The following is a 15,928-nucleotide window of genomic DNA, read 5'->3' as shown; positions in this document are numbered from 1 at the left end:
TCCCACCAAAGGAACAGAGAGACAGTAATATTCCATTACAAATAAAAAGAGGATTTGGATTAATTTGTTCATACATTTCTAAACCATGGAAGCAGTAATAAATGTAATGATACTGTAATGCCTGGCAGTGAACAGATTTACTGCTGGATTCCTGAAGATGTCTTTTGTTGCCTTTCCTGACAACTCTGTGACAAAAATTTTGCTATGGGTTGCTATCATTGTCTGTTAGATAAATGACAACAGAGTTTTTCTATCTGAGTAGATGAAATTCAAAGCTATATCATTCTTTTCAATCTGAATAAAAATATAACAGGAAATATGGTATCTCTGAGCACATTAATGTCAAAGATAAAATGGCAGTAAATTATAATAATAATTATTATTCAAATTTGCTGAATAAGTAGTGCCATAAATTCTAGTCCCAAATTTAAATCAAAATGATTGAAAGCATATATGAACACCTAGCACTCAGTAACTGAGCATACTCTGACAGGTATTTCTGATAGGCAAAAATGATTTTCATCATTGTTCACTGTTTTAGGAAAAAACATTGATGGAAAATTCTATTGCTACATTATGCAGTGGCATACATATTTATTAGACAACCTTTTCAGAGTTTTTATCATAATGTTTTAAAACCTTACATAATTTGCTCTGAATTCAAAGCATTCTTTCCACTGCCATCATTAGGCTGAGGATCAAGCATATTTTGACCACACAGATTTTGTTGCTTTAATTCAATACAAGGTGAGTAACAAGGACTTTTCTTTATGTCATTTCACTGTGTTTGTACATCAAACATGGAAAATTTACTTCTTGTCCATAATAAAATGGTTTTAAAAGATTATAATTATCTATTATTCTTTATCACATCACATGAAACAAAATAAACACATCCTCACTTAAAATTTTTGTATATTCTCACAAAAATACTTACAATTTCTCCACTGAGCGGATCATAGAATCTCTCAAGGAGCTGAACAACAGTGCTCTTTCCACACCCACTGCTACCAACAAGGGCCAGAGTTTGTCCTTTTTCTACTTTTAAATTCAAGCCTTGCAGGATTTTGACCTCTGGTCGGTTTGGATAGTTAAATTTCACATCTTTGATCCTTGTGTTTCCTTCAAATGTTGCCTATAATTGAAATAGTATCACTGTTACATCTTTAAGTCAGTTTTACGGATAACAAATAATTCAAATAGAATTGTTTAAATCATCTTTTGTCCACTGAAATTAGTGGGGTTTTGCACTTTCTGCATGCTGGCTTTAGCTTTGTAGTCTGAATCTTCATGAAGAGATAAAACCAAAATTTAGCACTGAAATAAAAGCATATATAAGTATATGCTTTTAATTCTGCCATTTGAATTACACACAAGTTCTTATGTAAGACCAGATTTTCAAAACAAATAAGCTCTAACACAATGTGGACAATAACTGGGCTCTCAATAGAAAATCTGGTCCATGTTGTGTTTGGATAAAGTATCAAGAATTGATCAATATAAGGAGGTAATCAGAAGGAGAGCAGAAATCAGCTTGAAGTAAGAGAGTGCTGCCCATATTGCCAATAAATAATATTAACTTTTATACGTTGCTTACTTACAGGTTTCTCTCCATCCTCACAGTAACTGTCTATTGGGGGTACTCTACCAAACAGCACAAACAAGTGAGCTGCTGATATCTTGGCTTTGGCATAGTCTGGTGCAAAAGAGCTGGTTTGTCCCAGCGCCATAGCACCAAATACAACAGCTGAAAACACTCTGTAAAATAAATCAGAAATAAAAATCAACAGAGGATGGAGAAAGGAACAGAGGAAATGGAGCTGCAGTCAACTTTCATTTAAAGAAGGAGGCTAAATTTAAAAAAGAACAAAACAGTAACCACCTATTACTGCTTTTATTACTCGTTTAGTTACAGAAATTTGTTTTTGTTCTCTTCTAATGAAGTGAGAGAAGCAAACCTTGATTCAAAATCAATGTTTTTGTTACTTATTAACGCCAATTTATTTAATTATAGTACTGGTTAGCTATTAAATTTCAACTGAGGTGAGGTGAAAAGTGGTTAATGAGCAGCAAAACTAGTACAGTTCTACTATTCCTGTGGTTTCCCCTCTATGGTTCAATAACTCCTGAGTGTTAGTGATTTATTTTTAAACTATTAAAGAAAAGAAGAAATCAAGCCTGTATCAAGGCGACAATATCCTCTGTAGTATGTTTTCATTATAGTTAAGTAAAGAATAAATAAAATCTGTCTATTTTCTTATAGCATGGATGCTATGAGAGGTCTTCAAAGGTCTTGAAAAATTATTAAAAAAAAATACTTACAAGAATACACTTTTGTACTCCATATGCCCATTTACTACAAGATAGGCACCAAAGCGGAAACAGCCAGCATAGGTAAAAAACATCATGGCTTGTGAAAGGGAAAAACAAAACCCAAATATATGTGCCTTCTTCACAGAATTTCTGTAAGAAAGAATGCATGTTTTCATAGAAGTGTGCTGTCATACTGAAGAATGCAAAAAAAACCCCAAACAAACAAACAAGCAAAAAAACCCAACCCACCAACCCAGCAATTAATTAACTTCAGACGTTGCTTCTAGGAATGAAAGTGGACTGATGTTTAAGTAATGTAAACCTTTATCTCCTATTAGTCTATGTCCAAAATTGTTTCGTCTCTAGAAGTTTTATTGTTTTACAATGTAATACTTTGAGTGTTAAAATACTTTACAGTTCAGTACATGTGCTACTGTACTACAAAAGAAGAAAAGGAAAAAAGAGCATAATTTGTCTTGTGGTCAGCCAAATCTGACCACTTTTGATTAACCAAATAACAGATTTTACAGTGTTACACACTTGGGAATATGCTTCTTTTCAGTGTAAGCAGTTAAATTTTCTTGCTCAAATAAGATGAAGCCTGCACTTCTGATGCAGAAATTAGATTTGGGATGATAAAACTATTTGTGTAACTATAAGTAAGGCAGAGAGAATATTTCCAGCTAGTATGAATTTCATCAGGAAAAAGAAATCAAAATATTTTAATTATATTGACACCATTCGTAAGTCATAACTCTGTTTCCTTTAGGCATAAAGAACACGATCCAAACTCCCAAGCATGCTCCTTTGATCATTTTATTAATATCATGAATTTCATTAAGTAAATACAACATGCTAACAAAAAGTTGTTAGCACAAGTAAAAATGTGTATTTTATTCTATAATTAAACTACACATTTTTATTTTAGTTCTTCAGTTACTTTTAACATACCTGTATGGTACATGCAGATGTTCTCCATACATGAGCTCAAATTTTTTTTCTCGAGTCAAACTAGCAACAGTTCTAATATTTTCTATGGCTTCTGTGGCAATCTGCAATAGAAACACAAAGGTTTTAATTGGAAGCTAAGATCATGTTGCAGTTCCTTACCATAACTTCGTAAGTATCTACTAGAATACAGCTTGATATTTTTTATAATTGTTTTTAAAATCGTGGATCTTTGATGAAAGAAAGCCTTATAAGTTTTTTCTTTTCAGTTGATGGGATGACACTCAGAACTTTCTGATAAAACTTCCCTAGTGCCTCCCAGCAGTGTGTGAAAAACTTCTGGACAGCAGTAAGAACTGAAGAGAAGATATTGGATGAGAAAAATGGAGATGTAGCATTCATTTTCCGTTCTTCTCAGTTTGGGCTACATTTAGAGTGTCTTGGTTATTTTTATGTTGAGGGCCTAACTTAGATCACAACAGTAAATCTTTCATCTGATCAATAATACCTTCCTTAAGCTTGCAGGTTCTTCACAGTTGGGTCATTTGCACACATGAAGGTATCTAGAAACACTTCAAGGCTTTTGTGTAATCTATTACATCTATGTTAGTGCCCATAAGACCACACAGTGAAGCTATGAGCCTGCATGGCCAATTCAGTCCATACACATACATAGGACAATGGAACAACAGAAAACACCTGGAATAACATTTCGTTTGACACTAGAGTTAGTGCTATATCTCTGTTTACTGCTGCTTGGAACACTGGGCTTGAGTCCATGACCCACATATTGTGTCCAGTACAGTATGTAGTGTGTTGGGCATTCCAGTTGGCCCCAACTGCTGTTGCTGGGAGGGGAGTGATTCCCATGCATACTGCATTATATCTGACAGTCCTATGCGGATAGATGCCTTCCATATGCTAATGAATCTCAAATGGTGTTATATCCATGTATCTCTGTTTTTTTCAGTTGCCCAGTAGGCTCATTTCTGAGGATGAGTAGGTAGCAGATCTCTCTAGTCAGCATAGATAATGTACAAATTCACAGCAGATGTCTGTTTATAACTCACAGAGCTGTAGGTACAAGAATGTGTACATAAGCAAGTGGATAGGGAGAATGGCAGCAGGGGTGTAGTAATTTTGGTAAACTAGCAGCGTCACCTGTAGTAGATAGAACAATCTAGCTGGGCACTCAAAACAAATTTTACTGAAATAGACATTTCATGATTTATGCTTTCAGTTTAAGACTATAAAATAATGTCAAGGGAAAAAAAATAAAAGAAAGTACGTCTAGGCAAAAGCCTTAAGAATGAGTGAAATTCTCATCTTAATAACCAGAACTGAGTATTAAGTACAACACTTGAGTACTTCAGATAACACAAAGTTTAAATCTGTAGTAACCATTAGATGTAGCCTGCCTAGAATTGTAGACTACCAGGTACATCTGCTTGCGTTTTTATTTTCTTGTAGAGTTAGATTATAAATGAAGAAGTTTACTCTGTGGTGTTATATTTTTATATTATGTTATATTGAAGTTATGCTTGGCTTTTCCCCATACAGGTAATAAGTCCTCATATTCTTTGCACCTAGACATTTGAAGCTGAGGAGGAAAAACTTTCCTAACACGCTGGTAATATTTTTAACACTTGAAAGCTTCAAGATCAATTTTAGCATTATTTTTCAGTGTAATTGTAGAAAGTAAGGAATAGATATGCATTTATTTTAAATATTATTGTTATTGCACTTGATGTATTATATGGCTCATAGTTTTCATAAAGCCCTTTGGTACACTGCTTCTCTGGAGCAAGTTCCCTGAACCTTCTCTACACCAGGTTGTGCCTAGAAGTCAGCAAAGTCCTCATTCTGCAAAAAGATTTCTGAACAGAATGCATGTAAAAAGCAAGAGAGAAGCTTCAGATAAAGAGATAAGCACATCTAAAATGTTATTGTACTGTAAAAGAATGAAATTCTGTTCTGAAAAGTGATATATTTCTGGGCACCAGGTTTTTCATAACTCACCCTGTATTTCAGATGCCTGCAGCTTGAAACAAAAAAAGCAAATAAAAACAGTTCCTCACTATTTTTATCTAGCTTATCTAAAACTCAGATGTAAAAGCATTTTTTGTTCCATAAACTACCACCAAAGATTTTTAAACCGTGGTACCATTATCTTTGTTTAATATATAATTATTTTATAGCCTGGGTAATGCTTGTGCCACTGTTTGAAAATTTGCACTTAAATAAGTAACAACGGTTTGAACGTAATACACAGTGTTAATGATTACAAAGAAAGGACAGATTTTTCTTAGTTATATTGCACCGATACTCAAAGGAGTAGTCACATATTTTTGTTAGTAATTCAAATTCAGCAAATTTTCCAAGTAGAACCCTTTTTACTATGAACAAAACTAATTTTAAACATTCTAGTAGTGGAATAAAATGGCTGTGCCCTAGTGCTTGCTTACCTTGATAGGGGACACTCGTACATATATATCCATTATGAATGGCTTGAGAAACATGACTTGTATTACATAGAAATAGACAAAATTCTCTAGACCCACCTTTCCTGCCGCTTCCAGTTCTATTTTATCTTTTTTTGCATGCCCAGCCAACATCTTCATTTCAATCATTCCTGCCACTGCAATGATTGGCACAACAGCTAGAAGTAACAGGGTCAACTGCCAGCCATAAACTAAAGATATAATGATTCCAGTTCCCAGGTTAGCTATGTTTTGGGCAATTAATGCCAATCTGACACCAGTTGCCTGGGGAAAGAAAAAAATTTTTGCTAAAAGAACAGCATTTTAGATCAGAAAAGCATTTTCGCCTGTATTACTTATATCTCTCCAAAGATATTTAGAACCTCCTACTGCAGGTTTGCAACTTTCAAAATGGGAGATTCTTAAATTATTTTGTAACAAGTTGTCTGGTTCACAATTGATTATTCTCTTCCCATATTCTGATGACTTTAATTTGCACTGCAGTTTCTTATTTGGCTTATCAAGCTAAACAGATATTAAGCATATCAGGTATTTACATCTACAGCTAAGCATTAAAATATGTCACACTTTTTAGATCGTGCATATATATATATATAGAGAGAGAGCTTATATATCATCACACAGAACCCAACGAAGTAGAAAATTTAATGTTTAACTGATATTGTGCAAATTAAAAAAATGGAGGCCTGTCAAACCAAACACATTTATATACATATCTTTAGGTAAATAAAATGTCTCTAAACAGACTTCTTTGATAAAGCAAATCCTGATGAATTTGTTTAATAATGAAAATCACAATAGAGCACAAGTTAATATTTTACCACTAATAGAAAATATTTGATGCTGTTGAAGTCCAGACTGTTGACAAACCAATAAAATTCCTGCTGCAACTTTACTACACACTAAATCAAGTATGAGAAATTCCCAGATAAATTTTACTTACCCCTTTCACTTGTGAGGCATCATTAGCAAGTCTTGTTGTCAGCGCTCCAGTGCTGTTTTTAGGATCATCAAACCAGGCCATGTCCTATAATAAGAAGCATTTTTCTTAGGACCAATTTTGGTGTGTTTAATATAAACATAAAAGTGAAGTTTTCCTAATACAAGTGAACTCAGTGTTAGAATACTGTGTGTCTGGCAGTACATCATTTTTGCACATTTAAGTCTAATTCCTTCAGTGGACATTGAATGAAGTGTGTGGCTATAGATGACCTGATGTGTATGCTGCCATTATGGAGGAGGAAGGAGAGCAACCTGTGGGATTCTCAAAACCAAAATATTCAGTCTCCCACTGCTGTTGAAACTGCAGCTTCTTGAGGCATATGACCCTAAAGTCATATTCCTTACCAACTGCAAAGCTGTCTGGGACTAAATGTTAAGCATTTTAAAGGTAAAAACTCCTGATTGATTGCTTTGTTTCTCTCGTTTTGGAAAGGCTTATTTGGAAGCTGTGAAACAAAATACATAAAAACAAAACAAGCAAAACAAACACCACAACCAACTTTGGTGTACCTGATCAAAGTCGTTTGTTGGGGTTAGTTACATAGTTTATATCTTATTCACCATGAGATCAAATATCTAATTTCAGCATCAGTGTGTAATACTAATCATATGGAGATCTGGTGATGTAGCACAGACTTCTGTAAACAGCAAGACCCAATTGTAATATTGCTCTTTCTTTAGGTTTTCAGTGAGGCTGACCAATAATTCATAGTTTTTCAAAATTTGAAGTAACCTTTGAAGGAACAAAGGTTCATAGTAAGATGCACAGGGTAGAAAGGACACCAAGAAAGAAATGCACACACATGAAAATATAGTAGGATTTGGGCGATGCTAACATTAAGCCATTGTAACTTGACTGTGAGTCTAAGGCTTTGCACAAAGTACACAGAAAAGTTCTTAAACTGATTTAAGGCACTTTCTTTACAGATACTTTACTTAACCCCATGTAACTAACTGAATTACATTTCTAAACTAATGGAAATAGTCTTCTCTGTATACAAGTCATTATATGGTAGAGTAAAATGGAATATGGGTAGGCTACAGTACTTATATAATATCCTAAAAAAAAAAGGAAATTAAAATATTTGTTTTCTTTACCTGTCTCAGCATTGCTTTAAATGCCATGAATCGAAGCCTCATTGTAAGAATTTCTCCAGCTTTACCAAATGCAAAACCCTATTTGAGAAGAATTACAGTGCTTAACATACCAGACCATTTGCATTTACTCAATCAGTGTTTTAAATATGCTGTATCTACAATATCGAAAAACAAAATATTGCTGTTGTGGTCTCTCAAAGCATGTAAAAGCAGGTTTCATGTTCATAAACTGTAGTAGGTTCACAGCACACATATTCCATTCCATTCCATTCCATTCCATTCCATTCCATTCCATTCCATTCCATTCCATTCCATTCCATTCCATTCCATTCCAAACATCATCTGAACACTTCTAGGTTAAGCAGATCTATCATATCTACAACTCAGTCCTCTACTCTCAAGGTCTTTTTGCAAGCAAGATGGTTCCATAAACATTTGTATAGAATGTTTATGCTGCTCTTCTAAGTACACTTCACCATTTAATTCCGTAGGCTCATGTAATAGATAAAACTATACAAATATATTCAGAAATCATGACACACATATTATGATAAAGTTAAAAATTATAATAATATTTGTTATGAATAAATTTATAATAATACATACCTGAACGAAGAAAGTAAAAAAGGAAATGATCCCAATTGCTAAAAACAGCAGTGAATATAAGTTGCTCTTTTCTCTCAAAATGTTTTTATCAGTTTCTGAAAAAATCTATAAAATAATATAAAATAAAATAATATTTGAAACACAAACTGTTTAAACAAAAAATAATCCAAAATACTCCAATGCTACTCAATACCTATATTTGACAGCCAGTTGCATTCACAGAAAACTTGAGTAAATGTTAAATGTGCTTGTGGATAGAAGAAAACAAGATTTTTAGTATTTTGTAAATCTCATATAGATGTTAAGTTTTCTGTAACAGAGCTTCATCCACTCCTCAGTTTCATAATCCAGTGATTAAGACCTTGTTGAAAATAAATTTAATGAGCTACACAGATTTTTATGTATTTTATTTGAACTTACCCCTATTATTTCTGAAAATATGACTGCAAATGCAGGTTGTAAAGCTCCATTGACAATTGCACTGAAAGTTCCAGCTACAAAGTACGGCCATTCCTTTTTGTTCAACTTCATAACTTCCAGAAATGAAACTGGAGGTAATTCTTCAGCCTTAAAAAAATGGGAAAATTGTTAGGAAATATATGTATCCATGTGGAGAAATATGGAGAAAAATTAGCAATTAGCATTCAAATTCCTGCTCCCACGATCAACTGAGGGAAAGTCAAAGTGTATACTTCTTAATAGCATAAATAACTAACTGACGATACCTTTATATTTGTAATGTTACTATAATAAGGAATTGTTAGAACATAACTGTTATTTCTGTTATAATATTTTCGCTTAATTATGCCACTTTCATTGATCATTTGGTTTTGTTTAGTGGTGGCGTTAATGCAGTGGTGCACTGCTCACAATGTGTAACCCATAACTAGATTAATTCAAGTAGCTCTCCATTGAGTAGTTTATAACAGATGCCAAAGTACTTGTGGATATTTATCTAATAATCATCTGATATTCCAGATGTGCTGAAAGATTGATTGCAGCAAAAGTACTGTTTCTAACCCAAAAATGAATTTTTAAGTTATATTGACAAAGTTTGTATGCTGTAAAAATACATCTACTTGTTGTATGGGAAATCGGTTTTCAGGAATAAAATTAGCTTAGTTATAGACTATAGAAGTCCATTTTTATTTATATAATTTTTAATGGTGATGATAACAAAACAAGTTAAAAATATTACTAGTTAAAGACTATTTGGAATTAGAATAAATAGAATAATTTAGAAGATTTCTAATTTGTTTCACTAACGGCTATCCAATACTTGTTTCTTTTTGCACCTTTCTAGTATGAAATAAATTTTAATACACTGTTGAAAGGAATTGACATTTACTACCAGTTCTGCAAAGATACTTACAGGTGAACTACCTTTCCCATCAGTACCATTAGGTTCTCCTGGGTTTTTCATGCTTCTCTGAGTTGATCCTCTTCTCAGACCTTTCTTTAAGGATTCATCCAGATTTGATTCAGGTCCACTTTTTTTGACATTCTCCGCATTCTCACCTTTCTCTGAGGATGGATCTTCAGTTTCTATTGCCTAAATCAAGGAAGAACATAATGCTAAGATTAATCATGAATCTTGTATTTTGAGCTTCCAAAATTATGAGAAAATCAAGCAAACTGAAGTCACAATTCTGTGGAAAGAGATATGGCCAGAATAATACATCATGTTACAAACAGATAAGAAATAGTGAATTATATTTGAGAAGATCTCCATCTTCAGATCTAGATTAATATATGAGTACACAGCCTCTTGAGAAAATATTTATGCTAAGTGGAGATAAGGAAACTGAAAATATGAATTCCTAACAATGTTTTGAGTTCTGTGAACTGTTTGCGTTTATCTTGGGATTTCAGGGACACACTGTTCATCCATGAAGTGAGGAAAATTGCCTCCTTGTCAATGCAGGACACTATGACCAGTTCTTGACTTTAAAATTAACAGGGAAACCCAGGATGAAGAAAGTAAAAAAGAGATTTTGATTGAAAAAATTTGAATAAACTAAAGAAGTTTTGGTGGTATTTTATGCAGCCTCTTTGGCAGGAGGAATAAGTATCTATCCATCATTAAAGAATTTTATAACAACTGGATTAAAATTTGCACTCAGCTTGTATTCCTTTTTTTTTTTAATAGATTTTTTATTTCTTACTTCTTCTTGTGCTATTAATAAAAACTACATTTTTTTCTTTCTTTCTCTCTCTCTCTCTTTCTTTCTCTCTCTTTCTTTCTCTCTCTCTTTCTTTCTCTCTTTCTCTCTTTCTTTCTCTCTTTCTTTCTCTCTTTCTTTCTCTCTTTCTCTCTTTCTTTCTCTCTTTCTTTCTTTCTCTTCTTTCTTTTCTTTCTTTCTTTCTTTCTTTCTTTCTTTCTTTCTTTCTTTCTTTCTTTCTTTCTTTCTTTCTTTCTTTCTTTCTTTCTTTCTTTCTTTCTTTCTATCTTTCTTTCTTTCTTTCTATATTTTTATATTAATTTCAATTTATAGAAAATGTTTTTATTTTCAGTCCATTTTACATTTCCTACCTTTTTCTCATTATCACATGGGCCAGAACATAAAATTACTTCGAATCTGAGGTGAACAAATGCTTTCTCCTAGATATGAAGAAATGTTTTACTCGGCCTTGTTTACCCTTTTTAGTATGACAAAGTGAGATATTTATTTCAGTTTCCTCAGTGGGTGTGGTGGTTATGCTTTAAGACACCATGACACAGAAAGCTATGGAAAATCTCAGGTATAACCTAATTATAACATGACATTGAGATGTATTAAATGACTTTTTCTTCACTTAATACATTTCTGATATTTATGTTTCATTTCTAATTTCTAATTGCTTTGTTTCCAGCTACGTAACATTGTAAGTGTACCTACTTTTGCATGCATCATAGCTCAATTTTTTTCCTTTTATTCCTGTTTTTTTTACTTGTTAAGAAGATCTTCAGCATAAAGGATTATAATCAAATACTTTAAATATGCATACTCTATCTCTCTAGTACTCTGCTGCCATATTTTACATTTTATGATGAGCTTCTGACATTAGCTTTCTAACAGGTGAGTATAGAGTAGCCTTTTAAGTTTCAGTCCCTGAAAGGCTTTAAAATGTACTATCCCGGGTTTAAATAGCTCTGACATCAAATCCAGTGGTTTCATCTCTCCAGTATTTTTACTCTTGAAAAAGCAGGCTGCAGAATTCCTACAGAATACTTCTGAGAGCATATAGTAACTATGGGCACAAAACACAAAAAAAGTAAATGAGGCAAAAGCAGGGAAAAAAGTACCTGCATATTAACAAGTTTGTAGTAGATACCCTTTTTTTCAAGCAGTTGAGAATGATTCCCTTGTTCTGTGATGACTCCACTTTCAAACACAGCGATAAGATCTGCATTTCGGACTGTTGACAGGCGATGAGCTACTACAACTGTGGTCCGTCCTTCTCTTGCCTAGAAATAACAATATTTTAAATAAATATTTCTAAATGTGTTCGAAAGAGTTCATGTTCATGTTGAGGTTGAATAAGACCTAATTAAAATGGTTCCAAAAAAAAAAAAGTTTTAAAGCATTTTGAAAAAGCAGGTTTCAAAAAGTGTCTTACAACCCTAGGACTTCTGCAAAGGCTTAGAAGGATCCATTTTTATGAATTAAGATGACCAAGGAAAGATAAGTAACTTACATGAGTAACTTATATGTTAAGCATATTTCTGCCACTAATTTTCCAGAAATTGTCTCTCTCTTCCCAGAACTATTATTCCAAGTAGCACCAGAAGAAAACATTACAGAACAGCAGCTGAAATGGAATCTGTCTGGTTAAAATTAAAATTAAAACAACATTTGGTGGACTGGCCCCAGAATGAACATAGAAACTCTTGTGTTGCATGAGGGATCATCTATCTCATGCTCTACCATGAGAACAGAATCAGCATCTAGAGGTATTCATATTAACAGAAGGAAATGTTTTCTTGGAATGTGTCCTGCTGGGTCACTGCTACAAACAGTAGCAGTAGCTAATAGATCTTATTCTCTCTGTCAGGCTTTAAGACAAATTAGTTAAGTAGGTGACTGACAATTATATGGCTATCTGTAGGACTGATAATTGCAGGGGATAGCATTTACATGAAGAATTTTTTAATGTAAGATTAATAACGCAGAAAATATCATTCTAACCTCTCATTTGAAACAAGATTCCTCTCTGTTACGTAGAAACCCCAAAAATTACCTGCACAGAGAGCATTTGCAAAATCAATGTTTACCTTTTGCATTTTAAGGGTCATCTTGTGATACTTTCAATAAAAGCCTGAAAAAAGTACATCTTAGACTCCTCCTCACCTGCTTTATCTCCCATCAATACTGACCTTGTCCAGTGCTGCCTGAACAACGGATTCACTCTCAGTATCCAAAGCCGACGTTGCCTCATCAAGCAGGAGAATTTTAGGGTTGCGAACCAGAGCACGGGCAATTGCTATTCTTTGCTTCTGGCCTCCACTCATCTGTGCCCCTCTTTCTCCAACCACAGTTTCAAACTTCTGCAACACAACCACACACATTTCCGCAATGCTATGGCACAGTCCTTTCACCAAAGAAAGGCAGTGTACAGAAAAGGCACATCTGTGTTAGTAGCTCCAGCAGCATCTTCTCTTTCCTCTAAAATGCTGCACGGTAAGCACCCGCTTAAATATACCTGCCTGTTTGTGTCCCTAGAACTCACGTGGTTTCCCAAATGCTCATCCAGACATTATTTAGTACTTTAAAATTAACATTATTCTCAGAAGTTGTGAGGAAGCTCTGCAGAGCTCTGTGTATTCACAGCTCTGGGAACAGCTTCCTCTATTCAGGAGATGACCTTCTAAGAAACTCTTCAGTAAGCGAGTAGGTTGAAGGGCAGTTGTTTCATCAGGACAGCTGGCTCACTTACCTTGGGGAACTTCATGATGAAATCATAAGCATTGGCTTCCTTGGTAGCTCTTTCAATTTCTTCCATGGTGACGTCCTCACGGCCATAACGGATATTTTCTGCAATAGTTGTAGCAAACAGCACGGGCTCCTGGTTCACCACGCCAATAATCTCCCGCAGATATCTGACATTTAGGCTCTTAAGATCCTGCCCATCAATGGTAATCTAAAGAAGAGGAAGCAGACAAGCACTGTTCACTAAGTGTTTTTTTCAAGAACTCTCTCTGCAGCCCAGCGCCTGTCTTTTTCAGAGGAAACTTGACCATGTCATTTGAACAAGGGCAATGAGACCATAGATTCATACATACATTAGGTTGGAAAGGACCTACAAGATCATCTAGTCCAACCATCCTCCTATCACCATCCCTACCCACTGAACTACTAAATCAAATCCCTTAGCACCTCATCTAAACACTTCTTGAACAGCGCTAGGGATGGTGCCTCAACCACCTCCCTAGGCAGGCCATTCCAGTGCCTGACCACTCTTTCAGAAAAAAAATGTTTCCTCAGGTCTAATCTAAATCTTCCCCGGCGCAACTTGTGGCCATTCCCTCTCGTCCTGTCATTATTTATCAGGGAGAAGAGGCCCACCCCCTCCTCACCACAACCCCCCTTCAGGAAGTGGTAGAGTGCAATAAGGTCTCCTCTGAGCCTCCTCTTCTCCAGACTAAACAATCCCATCTCCCTCAGCCGCTCCTCATAAGACTTGTGCTCCAGACCCCTCACCAGTTTTGTTGCCCTTCTCTGAATACGCTTCAGGGCCTCAATGTGCTTCTTGTAGTGAGGGGCCCAAAACTGAACACAGTACTCGAGGTGCGGCTGTACCAGAGCTGAGTACAGGGGGATAATCACCTCCCTGCTCCTGCTGGCTACACTATTTCTAATACAGGCCAGGATGCCATTGGCCTTCTTGGCCACCTGGGCACACTGCCGGCTCATGTTGAGCCGAGCATCAACCAATACCCCCAGGTCCTTTTCCTCTCGTCATTCTTCAAGCCATTCTGCCCCAAGCCTATGGCACTGCATGGGGTTATTGTGGCCAAAGTGCAGGACCCGGCACTTGGTCTTATTGAACCTCATCCCATTGACCTCTATTCAGCCTATCCAGATCCTCCTGAAGGGCCTCCCTACCCTCCAGCAGATTGACGCATCCTCCCAACTTTGTGTCATCTGCAAACTTACTGAGGGTACACTCAATCCCTTTGTCTAGGTCATCAATAAAGATATTAAACAAGATGGGCCCCAATACCAACCCTTGGGGGACACCAGAAGCTGACTTCCAGCAACTAGGACATACAGAGCAGTCTGCTCACTTGAGGTGTCATACCGTGCCTTCCTTGGGGTCGTAAAATCTCTGGATGAGCTGAACAGTTGTACTTTTCCCACAGCCGCTGCCACCAACCAGGGCTACTGTCTGGCCACAGTTAACCTTGAGATTCAAGCCTTTCAGAATCTGTGCATGTAAGAAAAGTTGCGAAAGCAAAACATCAGTATAAGCTTGCAGAAACTCTAAAAGCTTCAGGAAAAATCCCTCGTATTTACAGAAGTATATAGCACAATGTAAAATTTAAAATCATTTGAGTCTAAATTTTGTATAACTGATGAGTTGAGCTAATTTTACTTCATATTTACAACACATCTAAACCAATGTAAATACACTGTACAACACACTTTGCAGTCAACCATATAATGAACCAACTTATATGACAAAATTATAATAATATGATTACTAGATGCATCGAAAATATAGTAGTGTGAAACAATATTTCCAGATTATGTTGCCTCAGTTTTTCATTCAGTGCTGCATATAGCCTATATGTATGGTGCCACGGTACAGTAAATGACACAGCTTAAAACTGATAGAATACACTCCACATTGTCCTGGAGGGAAAGTCGTTTTGCTAAATTTGAAGTTGTCTTGTTTTTTCCCCTGTGGATTATAATTTCTGGAAGGGTTTCTCTACAATTGTGAAATTTCATTGCACATTGTATAACTTTCATGTACCATAAAATATTCATTTCACAGGCATGGAAGATACAAACATTAACATGCTCATCTGAATAGTGTGAATATCTTACAAAATAATATTTTTATTTTTACTTTTACTTCATACAGACAACAGGTGTAAAGAAGTTAGCACAGCTTTCACTACTTTATATAACTAATGTGGCTGGAAATATTTATTGAAATGGAGAAAAGAGTATTTTCTGCTAGTCTTCTGGAAGAATTAGCGATTCAGATCTGACAGACAGCACCCACATTAGGGCTAAGTGCATTTTTTTATTCTGAATGTACAAACATGCTTTGACACATATGAAGTTCCCAGTACACGGCAGCCCTGTGTCCTCGTCAGCATCTCTTCCTAATTTTCTACCCTCAGTACTACCCCTGCCTCTTCTCCCTCTACCAATATTTGTGCTTCTCAAGTTAAATATATCCCATTCTTTGAGGACAAGAAGAACAGATAAATAACTTCTAGTATGTCTTACTTTGCTATAATAATA

General features: G+C 35.3%; 1 protein-coding gene across 3 annotated transcripts in view; it reads right to left on the bottom strand.

The window, feature by feature from the left end:
* The window catches only part of LOC136045442 (ATP-dependent translocase ABCB1-like), a 35,345-nt gene that overhangs the window by 3,140 nt on the left and 16,277 nt on the right, over positions 1-15,928 (bottom strand). For all 3 annotated transcript variants that reach the window (XM_065731305.1, XM_065731304.1, XM_065731306.1), the window contains 14 exons: positions 14,751-14,876; positions 13,386-13,589; positions 12,826-12,996; positions 11,755-11,916; positions 9,841-10,020; positions 8,889-9,035; positions 8,469-8,573; positions 7,863-7,940; positions 6,706-6,789; positions 5,823-6,026; positions 3,265-3,365; positions 2,323-2,463; positions 1,602-1,758; positions 938-1,135 (listed from right to left, as the gene is read on the bottom strand). In XM_065731305.1, the coding sequence (XP_065587377.1) occupies positions 938-1,135; positions 1,602-1,758; positions 2,323-2,463; positions 3,265-3,365; positions 5,823-6,026; positions 6,706-6,789; positions 7,863-7,940; positions 8,469-8,573; positions 8,889-9,035; positions 9,841-10,020; positions 11,755-11,916; positions 12,826-12,996; positions 13,386-13,589; positions 14,751-14,876 (2,058 nt within the window). The remainder of the gene's footprint in view (positions 1-937; positions 1,136-1,601; positions 1,759-2,322; positions 2,464-3,264; positions 3,366-5,822; positions 6,027-6,705; positions 6,790-7,862; positions 7,941-8,468; positions 8,574-8,888; positions 9,036-9,840; positions 10,021-11,754; positions 11,917-12,825; positions 12,997-13,385; positions 13,590-14,750; positions 14,877-15,928) is intronic.

The sequence above is a fragment of the Cyrtonyx montezumae genome, unplaced genomic scaffold, assembly GCF_038088225.1.
Source record: "Cyrtonyx montezumae isolate F1298 unplaced genomic scaffold, pur_monq_1.0 scaffold_14, whole genome shotgun sequence".
Taxonomy (NCBI): Eukaryota; Metazoa; Chordata; class Aves; order Galliformes; family Odontophoridae; genus Cyrtonyx; species Cyrtonyx montezumae.
This window is presented reverse-complemented; position numbering and strand designations above follow the sequence as displayed.